General features: G+C 30.1%; 1 protein-coding gene across 2 annotated transcripts in view; it reads left to right on the top strand.

Moving 5' to 3' along the window:
* Nucleotides 1-17,799, top strand: part of LOC126889376 (TOM1-like protein 2) — a 96,109-nt gene that overhangs the window by 4,507 nt on the left and 73,803 nt on the right. For both annotated transcript variants that reach the window (XM_050657630.1, XM_050657629.1), the window contains exon 2: nt 13,754-14,001. In XM_050657630.1, coding sequence (XP_050513587.1) covers nt 13,754-14,001 — 248 coding nt within the window. The remainder of the gene's footprint in view (nt 1-13,753; nt 14,002-17,799) is intronic.

Raw genomic sequence — 17,799 nt, 5'->3', positions numbered from 1 at the left:
TGATAGCTTAGTAAGTGATCAATTGAAGTGGCTCTGTAGAGGATTAATATCCAATAACCAACATGGCTTTTGTGCAGGTAGATCTACGGTCACCAATTTATTATCGTATCAGATGCAAATTACAAAAGCACTTGAAAACTTTCAACAAGTGGATTCTATATATACTGATTTTTTCAAAGCCTTTGACCAAGTAGATCACCATACATTACTCAATAGGCTTTATAATGTTGGGTTTAGCATAGACACTCTAAAGTGGATTAAGAGCTTTTTGTCTGACCGTCAGCAAAGAGTTAAAATAGGTTCGTATCAATCAGATTCTATAAATGTTACCTCAGGAGTTCCCCAAGGAGGACACTGTTCTCCGATTTTCTTTGTTTTATTTGTAAATAGTATTTTTGAATGTTTTAAGAACTGTGAAGCCCTGGGTTTTGCAGATGATTCGAAATTTTTTAGAGTAATTGGCAGTTTGGAGGATCAAAAACTTCTGCAGGAAGATGTTGATAGATTAGATCAATGGTGTAGGATAAATAAGCTAAGGTTAAACATTTCTAAATGTTGTCACATAAGCTTCTTTAAAGGAATTAGAAAATTGAATACTTCATATTCATTACAAGGGATAACACTGAATTATGTTTCTAAAATTAAGGATTTAGGGGTTATATTTGATGAAAACTTAACTTTTGTGGAACACATTAATACAATTACAGTGAAATCATCAAAAATGCTAGGTTTTATAGTTAGGAGTTGTAAAACTTTTTCTGTAAATACATTCAAAATTCTTTATTGTTCATTAGTTAGGTCTAGATTAGAGTATGCTTCGGTGATATGGTCTCCATATCATGCAGTGCACATTGCAACAATTGAAAGCATTCAGCATAAATTCTTGCGGGTGTGCTCTTATAAACTTAAGTTGATTATAGTAGATCATGAGTATAGTGAAATTGAAAAGCAACTTAAGTTACAATCCCTGGTAGATCGCAGGATTTGTGCTGGATTAATATTTCTGTACAAATTAGTAAATTGTACAGATATATTGTACAAATATATTGTACAGATCTATTGAATCAATTACACATTGGGATTCCCTCAAGAAATAGGAGAAATCGTTCTATCTCATTTTTTGTACCATTTCACCGAACAAACTATGGTTACTACTCTCCTTTAGATAGATATGCAAGAATTATAAATCAGTATCATCTAGAGGTCTTTGGTATTAGTTTATATTATTTTAAAAGTCAGTTAAGGAGCATAAATTTTTAGATTGCAATATGACGTGATGTAACCTAGTCTCTATTTAAGGGTGTATATGATAATGTATAATGGAAATAATTTATTTTAAATTTTTAATTTGGAATTAAGTTTATTTTCAATCTGTTTACATATTGTTATTTATTTTGTTAATTGTAATTTGTTAATGGGGTTTTCTCGTAAAATAAATAAATAAATAAAATATAACTAAGAACGCACATAAGAAGTATAACTTGTTACGTGCGTACAAAGTACATGCACTCTTTTTTGTTTAATTTTTTTTGAAAGTCCTCACCAGGGACTTCTTTGAACAGGCTGGTGTCAATTATTTGGCTTGGCCTAACTCTAATTAAATAAGCGTGGGACATGATGGGTCACAGACTTCTTAATTTAATGAATCCTCCTTAAACTCTAGTAGCATTCTGGAGGAGTTATTTAGGGCATGGAACCACATACCTACCCCAGGAGGATATTAACCACCTGTGTCAATATCCGAGCCCAGGTGCATACAAGAGTGTGTTGCCAATTTAGGCGCATTAACACATTAAATAATTAATAATATAATTAATAATAATATCAATTATTGATATACCCCTGTAAGTTGTTTCAACCATATTTAAGTTTTTATCGTTTATTATTGTTATTATTGTTACCCTCTATAATTGCACAAAATATTTATTAATTTTCAAAATTCAATAATTCATAAGGAGTGTTATGATTTTCTATGTTACTTGTATATGATATTCTTTTGGTAAAACTGCATTCAATCTATAATTTTCTATTTGATATTTTGAGCTCTTATGTCTTCGGGCAACATACAAACTTCTTATATCCTATAAAGTCATTTATACAGGGTGAGTCATGAGGAACTGTACATACTCCTACCTCGTATAGAGACTCCTATGGGGAATAACAAATGACCATTAAAAAGTGTCTGCTCCCATTGTTTAATAATATACAGGGCGAGTTTCGCATTTTGACAGAAATTTGTATTCGCCATAATTTTTGAACGGTCAGATCGATGTGTCTCTTATTTTGGTCAATCGTTACACTATTACCACCTTATCAACTGATTTATTCAAACTAGAAAAAAATCAGGTCCGGCTTTAAAAAATTAGTTTGTTTGGGTCTTAGAAAAAATTTCACCCTGTACACGCTTTTTGAAAACTATAATATGAATTTTATAAATTATACAAATAAGCAATTAAAATGACATATCTATTTTTTCCCCACATGATTACTTAATTTTTTATAAAAAAATTAAATTTGACTATGAATTAAAAGTTTGGTAAAGTGAACCATAGATTTAAAAAAAAATAACTTTTATTAGAAAAATTAATTTTTTTTTCAACAAATATTTAATTTATGTTACCACCCAATCAACTGATTTATAGAACTAGAAAAAATCAGGCCCGGATTTAAAAAATTAGTTCATTTTAGTCTTAGAAAAAATTTCACCCTGTATACGCTTTTTGAAAACTATAGTAGTAGTATGTATAGTAGTAGTATGTAAAATATGAATTTTACAAATTAGATAAATAGGCAATTAAAATGGCATATTTATTTTTTCCCCACACGATTACTTAATTTTTTGTAAAAAAATCAAATTTGACTATGAATAATTAAAAGTTTGGTAAAGTGAACCATATTTACTAGAAACCAGATTAAAAAAAAATAACTTTTATTACAAAAATTAATTTTTTTTGAACAAATATTTAATTTATCTTACCATCCAATCACCTGATTTATTCAAACTAGAAAAAAATCAGGCCCGGATTTAAAAAATTAGTTCGTTTTGGTCTTTGAAAAAATTTCACCCTGTATACGCTTTATGAAAACTCTAGTATGGATTTTACAAATTAGACCAACAGGCAATTAAAATGGCGTATTTATTTTTTCCCCACACGATTACTTATTTTTTATTAAAAAATCAAATTTGTCAAAATCGGAATTTTACCATAAAAATAAAAAAAAATTAAACAACGTTTTTCTTAAAATTAAAATCTTCACCATTTTTTTTATACCACGTCTAGATCTAAAACCCATAACACTTTTCTTTGGACTCTATAGTTTAACATAGACGTGATCAAATAGATAAATTCTAAATTTTTTCACTTAATTTTTGCGATTTAACTTTGCAATTAACGAATATGCACCTTTCATTTTTAAAAATTCATAACTTTTATGAGAAGAAGACTGAAAGTCTACAACAATTTTCATAGTCTTCACAATGGTAAGAGAAATGTGCTGTAAAAATTTCAGAAAAAAAAATTAAACTGGAACAGAGTTGTAGCGAGTTAAACCGTGATTTAATTTTTTTTTCATTTTTAGGTTAAAATTCCGATTTTGACAAATTTGATTTTTTAGTAAAAAATTAAGTAATCGTGTGGGGAAAAAAATAAATATGCCATTTTAATTGCCTATTTGTCTAATTTCTAAAATTCATATTATAAATTTCAGAAAGCGTATACAGGGTGAAATTTTTTCTAATACCAAAACGAACTAATTTTTTAAATCCGGGCCTGATTATTTTCTAGTTTGAATAAATCAGTTGATTAGGTGGTAACATAAATTAAATATTTGTTCAAAAAAAATTAATTTTTGTAATACAAGTTATTTTTTTTTAAATCTATGGTAAACTTTACCAAACTTTTAATTAATAGTCAAATTTGATTTTTTTATAAAAAATTAAGTAATCGTGTGGGGAAAAAATAAATATGTCATTTTAATTGCTTATTTGTCTAATTTGTAAAATTCATATTATAGTTTTCAAAAAGCGTATACAGGGTGAAATTTTTTTTAAGACCCAAACGAACTAATTTTTTTGAAGCCGGACCTGATTTTTTTTCTAGTTTGAATAAATCAGTTGATTAGGTGGTAATAGTGTAACGATTGACCAAAATAAGAGACACATCGATCTGACCGTTCAACAATTATGACGAATACAGATTTCTGTCAAAATGCGAAACTCGCCCTGTATATTATTAAACAATGGGAGCAGACACTTTTTAATGGTCATTTGTTATTCCCCATAGGAGCCTCTATACGAGGTAGGAGTATGTACAGTTCCTCATGACTCACCCTGTATATTTACCAAACAAAATAAATATTTGAATATAAAAATATTTATGAACGTATTACATCTTTTATACTAAGTCTAATCTTGTAATTGCATGTTTGATTTATTTATTACAGGCTACGTTTCTTTAAATATATCAAATTAATTTTTTTTATCAAATTTTCTATGACAAAAAAGTAAGGAATAACACATGAACATTACTTACGTGTTTATGATATAAAACAAAAAAATGTCAGCTTGGATCTACAATTGGAAATCAGTAAACTTGAAATCAATATAACCAGTAAGAAATAAGAACTACAAAAAAAAGGAAGACTTAAATGACGAATCGATCAGAAATATATAGTATTAAAAATGAACTGTGATAAAATCAAAAATATACTTTACCAAGAAGAAGACCTAAAAATCACAAAATTTCATGTAGGTATGAACTATGTTCCTAACAAAGAAACATTGAGAAAAGCAGGTGCAAAGCGACAGATTTTAAATGCCAAATGACGGTAATGATGACCAAATGATGATCTGCAAGGCAAAATAGAGGGTAAGAAAAGACCTAAAAGAAAATGTCACTCGTAACTATTTGGAATTTCTAGACTAGACTAGAAGAAGAAGAACGCCGAAATTAAGACCCCTGAACATATTATTGTATCTGAACAATATAGGTATTGTCCTTTTCATGAGCATTTTTCAGTGCGTAACAAATGATAGGAAAAAGGGTAAGTCCGTGATAATACACATTTATGACATTTATTCTAACATGACATTTTAGTTAAATCTGACAGTTGTCACATTTTATTTTCAATTTGGAATAAAAACAAATCAAATGTGTTTCTTGCATTTATAAAATGGTATTTTCTTTGATTTGTATATTCTTATAAATTATACAGATTATATTTGTAATATTATTATCTAATTAAAAAAAATTATTTTTTTTATTATGGCGCCATCTATCGACAACTAGAATAACTAGAATAAATGTTGTAAATGTCTGTAATCACGGACGTGCCTTTTTTCTGTCACATACAATTTAATGCGTTAGAAAGAAATCGAAAAACTGTGACGCACTGAAAGATGATCATGAGAAAAAGAATACATATAATTTTTAAACACTAAATTGCAATTTTTCACATTGTTATTTATCTATTGTTATCTAAATTTATTTGTTTATGATTAAAGTAAATAACAATGTAGATTTAAATGACAATGTAGAATTATACAAAGTTAAAGTGTAATTAAATTAACAATTGAATCGGAGATGATTTTAAATCTATATAATTTTTGTCAGATAGCATGGTATTACAGTTTTTGTAATGATTACAATGTGTCTAAGATAATAATTTTTAATATGAAGATGAACTACTGAGTTCAAAACGTGGTAAAAAATATTAATAGTTCGGTGACTGTCCACTGCCTCCAGGCGAGCGTGACATCTTCTTGTGATAGGGCTACAATATTCTCGTAGACTTTATTAGATATTTGTTAATCTTTGTTGTTTTGGTTTTCTGTCCTTCCATCAATTGAACACAGTAAACCCTAATATCTCTCACAGGATCCAGTTCGGGTGGTTTTCAAGCTAAGCAAATTTTATTCTGGCTTTTTCTTCTATCATCTGTAGTACCCCTATTTGCTTCTCATCTCTAAACAGGAATGGTTCAGCTACGTATCTGGGCAAATCTCCCTATACTGGAGTTTCGTCTTACATCCATTTCCGCGGCTTCTGTCTTTCTTCGATTTCTCTCTGTTATTCGCCTCATTTCACAATCGTGTAAAAGCATGCTTTTATCAGAGTTTCATAGATATTAAATTCTATCTTTTCAGTTATATTCTTGTTCCAGACAAAGGCATCCTATAGCTTTTCTTTTCTTTTTTTTGTACATTGAGGAAATTTATGCCACTTTCCATTGGCTGGGAACGGGGTATCCATTTATACACATATTAACAATTTTTGTAATCAGTCAAATTAGTTTTTCGGTCACATATTAGTTCAGTTCGGCGTCTATTGATTCAGGACCACATGCTCTTTTATTTTTTAATCACATCACGGCGTTTCTTAGGATGTTTTTGGTCATATTCTTCTCTTTCTTCTGATAATAAATTATTATAGTGGTATAATGGTTCCTGTAATTACCGGTATTACTATTTTCTCTTGAACTCTTAACTTCTTCTGCATCCTATCGATGTTCATTTTTAAATAAGATTTCCATCGATCGTTTCCCAGTCAGAGTTGCACAAGCTTGACTTCAATATTTGAGATTGACTTGAGTTTGACTTAATTTCAAGTCAAACTCAAGTCAATCCTTCTGACAAATAATTCAAGTCAAGTCAAACTCGTCACTGGTTACAGGTTTGAAAATTTAAACTGTTTGTCAAACTAGTCTGAAAGAGTTTGAAAAATAATTTATTTAGTAGATATACTTTTTTGTCGAGATAGAAATGTTAGTTGCCAATTAAGATAACAAAATTAAAAATACAATGAGACCCATATAAAAATAACTTAGCGAAGGGAAGCGATACAAGTCAAAATATAGTCGTAAATTATTCATTTACGCGTAAATCTCATGCCGTAACATTACTCATAAACAGAGATTAACAACAAAATACAAAGTGCCAATCATTGTTGGTTTGAGTTACAAAAAAATAATGAAATTAGAAGATGTATCCAGCTGTACGAAAATAAGAATCTACCATTCTGTAATAGGACCTAAATGACGTATGTCTGTGAAACATGGACAATAACAAAACAAATGATAAGAAGAATTCTTAGAGTAATATATGCAGCAGTTAAGGATGGCACCAGAGAACTTTAGACAGTGAGAACCAACCAAGAATTGAAAGATTTATATAACCAACCAGATATAGTTAAAATAATAAAGTCACAAAGACGGGCCGGATATGTCAAGATACAAGAGCATCGTGTCGCCACATTCTCAACATTTTACAAAAATTAATTACATTTCTAAGCTGTCTACGTTAAAATTAAGACAGCCAATTTGTCCGTAAAAAAGTGACCAAAAGACAAAAGAAAATATAAGACATTATAAAAAACCCAATTCAGCAATACCGTGACCTTAAATATCTTGCTATACCTACCTAATTTTGTTAATTTTGTTTTATTTAAAAATTTGAAATCTAAATTAATATTGTTCTCGAAAATATAACTTTGCATGTTTCTACAATAATTTACAATGTACATTCTAATTACCCATAATCCCCCTGAAGAGAAGAACGACCACAAGTTAACCGGTTTATTGTTTAGCTCCATAACTTCCACCCCAGGGGGTGTCCCGTTTGTCTATCGGCTCGATAACAGGTGAACATAATTTTTGATCTGGGCTTTCTGCACGTAGACGTTTACGTGCATTATGATCCTTAATTTAGTAATATTGGATGAGATATCCAAATACCTATGTAGTTAAGATTGTTGGCGCGTAAAATATTAATAAAAACATACAATATTCTAGCTAGTTGGCTATGACACTAAATTTGCTTAACCATTTGACATTATACTATTTTTATCGTTCCAGTTGCTTTGTTACCATTACCAATATGAATTTTTCCAATGAGGAACTGATTAAAATGATTTATGTGCTAGGAGAGTTTAACAATAATGTGCTGCTAGCAATAAGAATTTGTCATCAGTAATTCCCTGATAGAGGACAACCAAGAAGAGAAACTTTTGAAAGTATACTATTAAAACGGTTTCAACAGACTAGACACTTAGATTGTAAGAACGGTCGTACTAATATGCAGATCCGCAGTGACACTAAGGATTACATTTAATTCATTTTCGATAAGATTTCTCGTAATCTAATTGTCCAGTCCGATGAAACCGTTCTGGTATCTTTCAAAAGTTTCTCTTCTTGGTTGTCGTCTATCGGGGAATATCTGATGAAAATTCTTATCGCTAGTAGCACATTGTTATTATATCCTCTTAGCACAAAAACCATTTTAATCAGTTTCTCATTAGAAAAATTCATAGTAATGGCATTGTATAACTAGACCATTGTGTAGATAAACAATGGTAATGGTAACAAAGCAATTTTAACTAAAAAAATAAGTGGTATGCGATGTCAAATCTTTAAGCATATGTAGTGTCATAGCCAAGGACCGGATTAAATGCAATCTGCATTTTTTGCATAGTTTTGCATTTTTTTTGATAAATTAGAAAATGTTGCATTTTTTCAAACATTTTAAACATTTCGCATTTTTTCTTGATAAATTCAGAAAAGTTGCATAAAGTCGATATTTTAAATCGTAAAAATGTTTAAATCAGGTAATATTCTTATTCTATTATCTATTTTTGGGACTAAGCCGACTAATCCCTAATATAACTTGGTCGGTAGGACAACAATTAGTTGACATAGGTTGTAAAAACCTGTTTGCTCTTTGTAGGGGGATAAGCAGGTACAGAAATTTAGATTTTAATATTTGTTTATAAAAGCTGAAGTTCATTTCGTGTTTTGATTCGCAGTGCGTTGTTGCGTATTATTTTTGACATATATTTTAAATTGAGTAACGAATAATTTTTTCGCCAAAATGCCGAAAGTGACAAGTATTAAACAATTGTGGATAAAAACTAACTATTGTGTTTAAATGTTATTATTCCAACATCATATAAATATAAATTGAGGATTATTAATGTTGCATTTTAATATTGCATTTTTCATAAAGGCTCTTGCATATTTTTCACAAATGAATTGCATTAAAATGCGCATTTTTTTTACATTTTTTTGGTGCATTTTTTCCGGTCCTTGGTCATAGCCAACTAGTTAGAATATTGTGTTTTTATTAATATTTTACGTACCAATAATCTTAATCAGGTAGGTATTTGGATATCTCATCCACTATTAATAAATTAAGGATCAGTCTAGATTAATATGTATTTCTTTACGAAAAATTATTTTTTATTGAATATTTTCACGGCCATCTAATAAAATTTCACGTAATTTTTGTAGCAATTAATGTTTGGCTTAAATAATCACGAATAACTCAAAAATTAAGGCACTTAGATATAGGGAATGCGTAAGAAATAAAAAAGTACCATAAAATATCATTTTATGGTACCCTGGTACTTTTAAAATATCAACCCTGTATATTAAAATTAAACATTTTGCTATATTGATAACTTTTAACAATAGTAGACTGTACTAAAAAGCGTTTGAACATAACTAGAAATTTTGATGTCAAATCACTACAATTCTACAGGGTGTGAGTTTTGATACGAAATTAACAAAAAACGTAATTATCTTTTAAACTACCTCGTATAATATTACAAAACCCTATATTTTAAGAAAGAATACATTGAGGTGGATCCAAAAGTGTAAAAATATACAGGGTGTTCCTTAAAAAACTTAAGTTTGTGTCACCCTGTCAATACGGGTGGCCCTGTATATTTGAAAATACAGTGGAGTCACGGTAATTCGAAATAATTGGGATCGAACCCATTTCGGATTACCGAATTTTTCGGATTAAACAGATTATCTTAAAACACCCGTTTAATCAAAAATAACATAAATCTGCCCATCATTATTAAGTAGAGTACTTTTGTTTTGAACGCAATAAGAGCCTTTGATAATAAGAAGAAAGTAATGGATCTTTTAAAGAAGAACACATTCATCTGAGACGTACGATCAAACACTGTTTTGTTGGTTGGTCTCTGTTTCGGATTAAGCGGATTTTCGGATTACCGAAGTTCGGATTAGCGGGACTCTACTGTATTTTTAAATAATGGTCCTCTCTGTGGTCCAACTTTTACCTGAATAACTTTTTTTCGCATCTCTTACGATAAACGAGTAATTGTACTTTTTCACACCATTGTCCTACTGTGCAGGATTATCAGCATCCAAAATAAGAGCAAGACATATTCATTTAATTTTTAAATGTGTTATAAAACAAACATCACGTCCCTTCAAGTAAAATATAGGTAATTAGTATAATATAAAGTTACTTTAAATTTTATAATGTAAACTAACTTTAAATTTCTATACTGTTAATATACTTTGGATAAATACATAAGACAAGTCATGTAAGACTTTATTTCAATCAGAGAAATAGAGACTTTTTCATTGTGACGGTATATAAAGTGACTAATTGCGCGAATTAAGTGAGAAAAAACTATTATTTAGTAGATAGCAAAAACTAACATTATCTATTTAGTTTATTTATAAGTTTTCTCGTTCGTAATTTTTCGGTAAATTTTATAGGTAGTACGTGCACACAGTATAGGGCCCTAGATAAGAAAAATAACCCTAGATAAGAAAATAACCCTAGATAAGAAAAATAACCCTATATAAAAAAATAACCCTAGATAAGAAAAATAACCCTAGATAAGAAAAAGAATAACCCTAGATAGGTGAAATAATGCTATAAAGAATAACCCTAGCTAAGAAAAAGAATAAACTTAGCTAAGAAAAAGAATAATCCTAGATAGATGTTAGCTAGATAGATGTTAGCTAGATAGATGTTAGATAGATAGATTGATGTTAGATAGATAGGTGTTAGATGTTAGTTAGATAGATAGGATGCAAAAAGGAATAGTCCTAGCTAGATAGAATAATGATAGGTAGAATAATGATAGGTAGAATAGGGTTAGGTAAATAGATTTTTTCGTGATTTTTTTTTAATAAAATATGGTCTATTTTTATTAACACTTTCTTTCGATTTTTTTTTCATTATTGATTGCTGAAGTTTTTGATACTGACAATAAGATTTTTGATTTGAATTTTTTAGTATCGGTCGAATTTTAGAATAAATATGATTTGTAATGTTTTATGATGAATTAAGTAGACAAATGATTTTTTAAATTTATTAGAAGCAAAATTAATTAAAGACAATTCAGAAAAACACACTCTTGCCAAGGAAAAAAGTTCAAAATGAACATCAGAAGATTTTAGCATGTTCATTTCGTGTTTTGAAACTAACCGACTCTCATCAAGACTGAGCAGTCCGGATCAGACAAGAATTTAGGGATGCAAGAAGTAGAAGATTTTTTTTAAGCGCACAACTATCCATTTTGTTTTTTTTTTTTAACAAACCTTCTCACGACTAAGGACGTGGAGAAAGGACCGGAAGCAAATTCAAGGGTATAAAGTTGCGGAAAACTACCCACCGAGTAGGTATGGGTTACAGAAGAAAAATATGAAGTAAATATGAGTTTAAGGAAGAATTATGATAAATGATATGAATATGAATATATGAAGGAAGATATATGAAATATGAAGTAAATGATCAATGAAATAATGAAGACATATGAAGAGGAATTACGTTTAATAGTACACTGTGAAGAAAGTACTAAGTATAAAGAAAATGAAAATATGCATTAGTAAAGTACCGGACAAGAAGAAGAGGAAGAAAAAAGGAGAAATTTTTAATAGAAGAATATGTAAATGACAGAAAATCAAATAGTTGTTTTTAGAAGTGAAAGAAATATAATTAAAAAGTAAGTTCAAATGTAAGAATTAAAGTTATAAATTTTTTAAAATCTGGAAAAGGTAAAATAGATTACAATTTCTGAGTATAGATTTTCGCGAGATAAAGAAAAGGAATAAGTAAGAATATACGATATTTGATGACTATTTTTATAGGGTGATAAGGTGTATATTTGTATATTTTGTATTTGTATTGTGTATTGTTATATGGTATTTTGTATTTGTATAAATTTGTATAAATCTTTAAAAGTATGTAATCAGTTGGTGGCGTTGTCTAGAAAAATTTTCTTCTGTGTCGGTAGTCAGAAAATTTTTCCCGTAAGGGTGAAGATGTGCAGGATTATCAGCATCCAAAATAAGAGCAAGACATATTCATTTAATTTTTAAATGTCTTATAAAACAAACATCACGTTTGTTGTTAAATAATTAGGTGACACCGATTACTCAACACAAGTGCACTAGTTTCAATAACGCTTTGTCAGCTATTCAATATTATTCTTAATTCACGACCAGGTTGTGTCAGCATTCAAAAAAACAACACTTTACAAGTTGATTTATACATACAGCCAAAGCATCGTGGATCATTCTATTTCATTCTTTTATCAATTATCATTCGTGATTCAGATACATCATTAGATAGTTATACCTCAAGCCCACCTTACTCGTTACATATATATTTAGAAGTGATCAATAAATATACTATGAACAAATAGTGTTTTACCAAATCAACCCTCTCCTCAGGGTAACTACCCCGTAACTTATGGAGTTCTATTAAACCACCCTGTATACAGGGTGTCCCAAAAAGATTGGTCATAAAATTATACCACACATTCTGGGGTCAAAAATAGTTCGATTGAACCTAACATGACCTAACTTACCTTAGTACAAATGTGATCATAAAAAAGTTACAGCCCTTTGAAGTTACAAAATGAAAATCGATTTTTTTCAATATATCGAAAACTATTAGAGATTTTTTATTGAAAATGGACATGTATCATTCTGATGGCAGGAACATCTTAAAACAGAATTATAGTGAAATTTATCCACCCCATAAAAATTTGATGGGGGTTTTGTTCCTTTAAACCCCCCAAACTTTTGTGTACGTTCCAATTAATTCATTATTGTGGTACCCTTAGTTAAATACAACATTTTTAAAACTTTTTGCCTCTTAGTATTTTTTCGATAAGTCAGTTTTTATCGAGATGCGGCTTCTTTTTTAATATATTTACATAAAAATTGTATGGGGGTTTTGTTCCTTTAAACCCCCCAAATGTATGTGTACGTTCCAATTAAACTATTATTGTGGTACAATTAGTTAAACAGAGTGTTTTTAAAAAATTTTTGCCTCTTAGTCTTTTTTTGATAAGTCACCTTTTATCGAGATGTAGCTTCTTTTTCAAAATACACCTAAAAATGTAAATTATAAATACATTTTCAGATTATTAACAGGTGTCTATAATCGTACTTAACCATATACAGATATGTGGTGGATTCGAAAAATATTCAAAATATCTCGATAATCACTGGCTTATCGAAAAAGTACTAAGAGGTAAAAAAGTTTTAAAAACATTGTGTTTAACTAATGGTGCCACAATAATAATTTCATTGGAACGTACACAAAAGTTTGGGGGGTTTAAGGGAACAAAACCCCCATAAAATTTTTATGGGGTGCACAAATTTCATTTTAGTTTTTTTTTAAGATGTTGCTGCCATAAGAATGCCACATGTCCATTTTCAATAAAAAATCTCTAAGGTTTTCGATATATGAAAAAAAATCGATTTTCCTTTTGTAACTTCAAAGGGCTGTAACTTTTTTTGTTCGCACTATTGTATATAGGTAAGTGAGGTTCAATCAACTAATTTTTCACCCCAAAATCTGTGGTATAATTTATGACCAATCTTTTCGGGACACCCTGTATATGTAGGTATATGGTTGATTTACATTTCCTCTTTAGATTCCAATGAACTAAAATGTAACCGTAAATCTTTTGCTTTCTAGAACAAGCCACAGATGGCACTTTGGCGTCAGAGAATTGGGCTCTTAACATGGAAATATGTGATCTCGTCAACGAAACCGAGGACGGCCCTAGAGATGCAATCAAAGCCATTCGTAAACGACTAACTCAGAATGCAGGAAAAAATTATACTGTAGTTATGTACGCTTTGACTATCCTAGAAACTTGTGTTAAGAATTGTGGAAAGAGATTTCACGTTTTAGTATGCAACAAAGATTTTATCCAGGAACTGGTAAGTTTCTCCTATCTGTATCGCAACCTTTACTTAAATAACTTTTTTTCGTATTTCTTACTACAAAACGAATAATTGGACTTTGTCACACTATTGCCCCATCCTGTATATTTTTTTTTGGCATTTTGTTCTGCCCAATTTTTTTTAAACAAAGTTCAAAATTTTCAAAAGCACAAAAAATTTAATTTTGCGCCAAAAAAATTTGAAAAAAAATAATGTGTTGTAGAAAATAAAAAAAAGCTACAATTTCTAAAAAAATTTTTGGTCGAATACTTTTTGATGTAGAACAACCTAGTATTTTTATTTTTGGAATATCGCTGGGGGCATTTTTCACTATCTTAACCGGCTAGACCTTTTGGTTTATTCCCCAATTGCCCACCATGACTATGAGTCTTTACTTTGTTGCAAAATAAAAAAAATCTTTTTCAAAAAAATCTATCGAATGATACCAAACACGACGCCCCACGGAGAGAGGTGGGGGGTAAATTTAAAATTTTAAATAGGAACCCAGCGATATTTCGCGAAATGAACATCAGATCGAAAAACTGCAAAATACATGTATTCATTATTTTTGAAAAATCTATCGAATGACACCAAACACGACCTCCCACGGAGCTGGGGTGTGGGGTTACTTTAAAATCTTAAGGTTGATATGAACCCTTAATTAATTTGTTTCTGATCCTAGAGATGGCTCCTCTGTAGCATGCCATTGTGGTAAAATTTTCAACTTAATTGTAGATTTCTACATGATGACTCAGTAATATGTAGAAACCTGAACACTTTTTTATCGTTACACCCATCGGCTCAATTGGCTATGTTGCCAAATTGTTTAAACACTAATTTTATCAACGCCTAATAACAATGTTAATAGCAAGAAACATTTAGTCTATGTTATGAGGCCGCTCCCGTCTGAAAGAAAATTATGTTTCGGTTTCTTTGCGGATTCCTATTCAAAAATGTCCCCTTTAAGGAAATCTGAGGGCGAAATTTTTCGCCAGAAATTGTTTAAAACAATTTTTTTAAATAAATTTAAAAAATCACCATTTTTTGCTCCGGAAAATATTTTTTTAGGTTTTTTGGGTCATTCTAAATAAGAAAGGTATCTTGTCATTTTTCTCAAAAGTTGATAGTTTTCGAGTTAGGGGCGATTTAAAATCTGAAAAATGCGATAATACGCATTTTCGAAGCTTAAAAGCTGAGATTTATATTAATATATCGCACATCCCATTCACTACCGATACAACTGCGGTTTTCTTCTCCTACAAAATAGATATTTTAAGACAAGTAATTGAATATTAGAATATTAGTAATTCAATAGCACACGACTGGATATCTTTTTTCAAAAACAAACAATATTTAACCGTTATAAATATTTGTAAGATATGGCGGTATTGGCAATACCGTATTGCATTATCTTTTTAAATAACTCATCAGCCATAACTGCTACGATTATACAGATTAACAATGAAAAACCGGACAAAGTTATAAATGGTAGTTTATTAGATAAAAATAATCATAATTGTATATTATAAATCACTTACAAGAAATTAACTCAACAAATTGAAATAAAATGATTGGTGTACATTTGCAATAAGATTTTTTTGCATAATTCCAGTAAATGCTCTTTTGTTTTCTCTTCTACAGTAGGAGGCTTTTCGTAGGCTGGTTTTGAGTTATATTGCTCTAAAATATTATTATTATCAGAAAAACGACGAGTAGAAAGGTCAATAGTTTTATAGGTTATATAGTCAAAGTTAGTTTTGTAAAAAACTTTTTCTACTTTAAGAATTTGTATATTATTCCATATTACTTTCTCGTTATCCGAATTTTTGCCCAAAAATTTTTGAAAGGTACTTGAAGGCAAAAAAGTCTTCAGCGTCATTTCATTCACGATAGCTAGAGAGGCATGTTGCAATTTAATTTGCTCCTCGCATAGCAATGGCTTCGTGCCAAAAAAAGCAGGAACCGTTTGCGATGCTACTTCGAAAATCGTAAAATTAAAGCAATTGAGGCAGGACTTACAAAAAAATGTAGAAATATCTCCGCAATGTGTAGTTAATACTGCTTGCAAATCGAAGCAAGATACTATGAGTTTATTATTTTTTATGTAGGCTTTGTAATATCTTTTGCTTTTTCTTCTCGGCTTCTTTCTTTACTACAAAAGTGACGTGTGTATTGTTCTTGGCCTTTGTATTTTTCTTCTTGATTGCATTGTTTATACACCTCATAAATTGCTCCTCGCATAGCAATGGATTCGTGCCAAAAAAAGCAGGAACCGTTTGCGATGCTACTTCGAAAATCGTAAAATTAAAGCAATTGAGGCAAGACTTACAAAAAAATGTAGAAATATCTCCGCAATGTGTAGGTAATACTGCTTGCAAATCGAAGCAAGTTACTATGAGTTTATTATTTTTTATGTAGGCTTTGTAATATCTTTTGCTTTTTCTTCTCGACTTCTTTCTTTACTACGAAAGTGACGTGTGCATTGTTCTTGGCCTTTGTATTTTTCTTCTTGATTGTATTGTTTATACACCTTATAAGTTGCGGACAGATCTTTCGTCGGTTTAAAAAAAGATATTACATTCTGTGTTAAAAAATGTTTCATATGTACATCTTTTGACAGATGGCAACTGCTTTTCTTCTCGTTACTCTTTGTAGTATCTATACATCTGAGCTAAGGTTAATGATCCATCAAGATCAATTCTCTACGAGTTTGAGCTCTTAAATAGTGAGACTCTACGCGCTCAAAGCTATTTATGTGTTTTCTTACGACGGTTTCCTTAAGTTTCTCGTCTATAGTCGTGCGTTTTTGATGATTTCCTCTATTATCTTTCTGAACGATGTTATAATCTTTTGACTTAGCCCAACTTGTTCGAATAAATCGATCTCTAATATTAAGGGTATTCATAAAAATATTTTGCATGCTCTTCTACTTAATTTGTTTATAGTTAAATAAAAACATAAATTGTTTGTCATATTACTTCCTTCTACAACTCTCCCATACTTCGGAATATTGTGAAAACGTTTCTGTAAAAGACCCCTAGAACTCGCAACATGTTGCGGTATTACATTTAAACATATTATATTCTCCGTGCAATATCCATACATGATACAGTTACGGCGCTACAAACTACGTTTTTGAAGTTACGTCACTAATGTTCTCAGCAAGCGATGGGTATTCTAGCAATTTTCAGATTTTAAATCCCTTGTAACTCGAAATCTGTTAACTTCTCAGAAAAATGAGAAGATATCTTTTTTGTTTAGAAGGAGCCAAAAAACCTAAAAAATTACAGGGCAAAATAGGAGATTGTTGAAATAGAGCCTGCCGCATTGGCATTAAAATCCGATGGACGCGCATAATTAACAATTAAAAAACAACAGTCTAAATTGAAGTTAGACTCGATTACTACTCAGAATTTCAAAAATTTCACCTCTAACTCGAAAAACTATCAACTTTTGAGAAAAATGACAAGTTATCTTTCTTGCTTAGAATGATCCAAAAAACAAGAAAAAATATTTTCCTGGACAAAAAATGGTGAATTTGTTTAGAAACATTTTTTAAACAATTTCTGTCCAAAAATTTCGCCGGCACCCTTCTGATTTATTTAAAGGGGACATTTTTGAATAGTAATCCGCAAAGAAACCAAATCAGAATTTTTTTTCAGACGGGAGCAGCCTCACAACATAGACTAATTACATATTATGTTTCTCCGTAACTAAATATTCCAGTTTGTCAGGCATTCATCTTATCTCTATCTCACACTGAAAGATTGTAATAAAATTTTACGACCTCTTCCA

Source organism: Diabrotica virgifera, chromosome 8, assembly GCF_917563875.1.
Source record: "Diabrotica virgifera virgifera chromosome 8, PGI_DIABVI_V3a".
Lineage (NCBI taxonomy): Eukaryota > Metazoa > Arthropoda > Insecta > Coleoptera > Chrysomelidae > Diabrotica > Diabrotica virgifera.
Note: the sequence above shows the minus strand (reverse complement) of the source record. Positions and strands in the feature narration are given on the sequence as shown.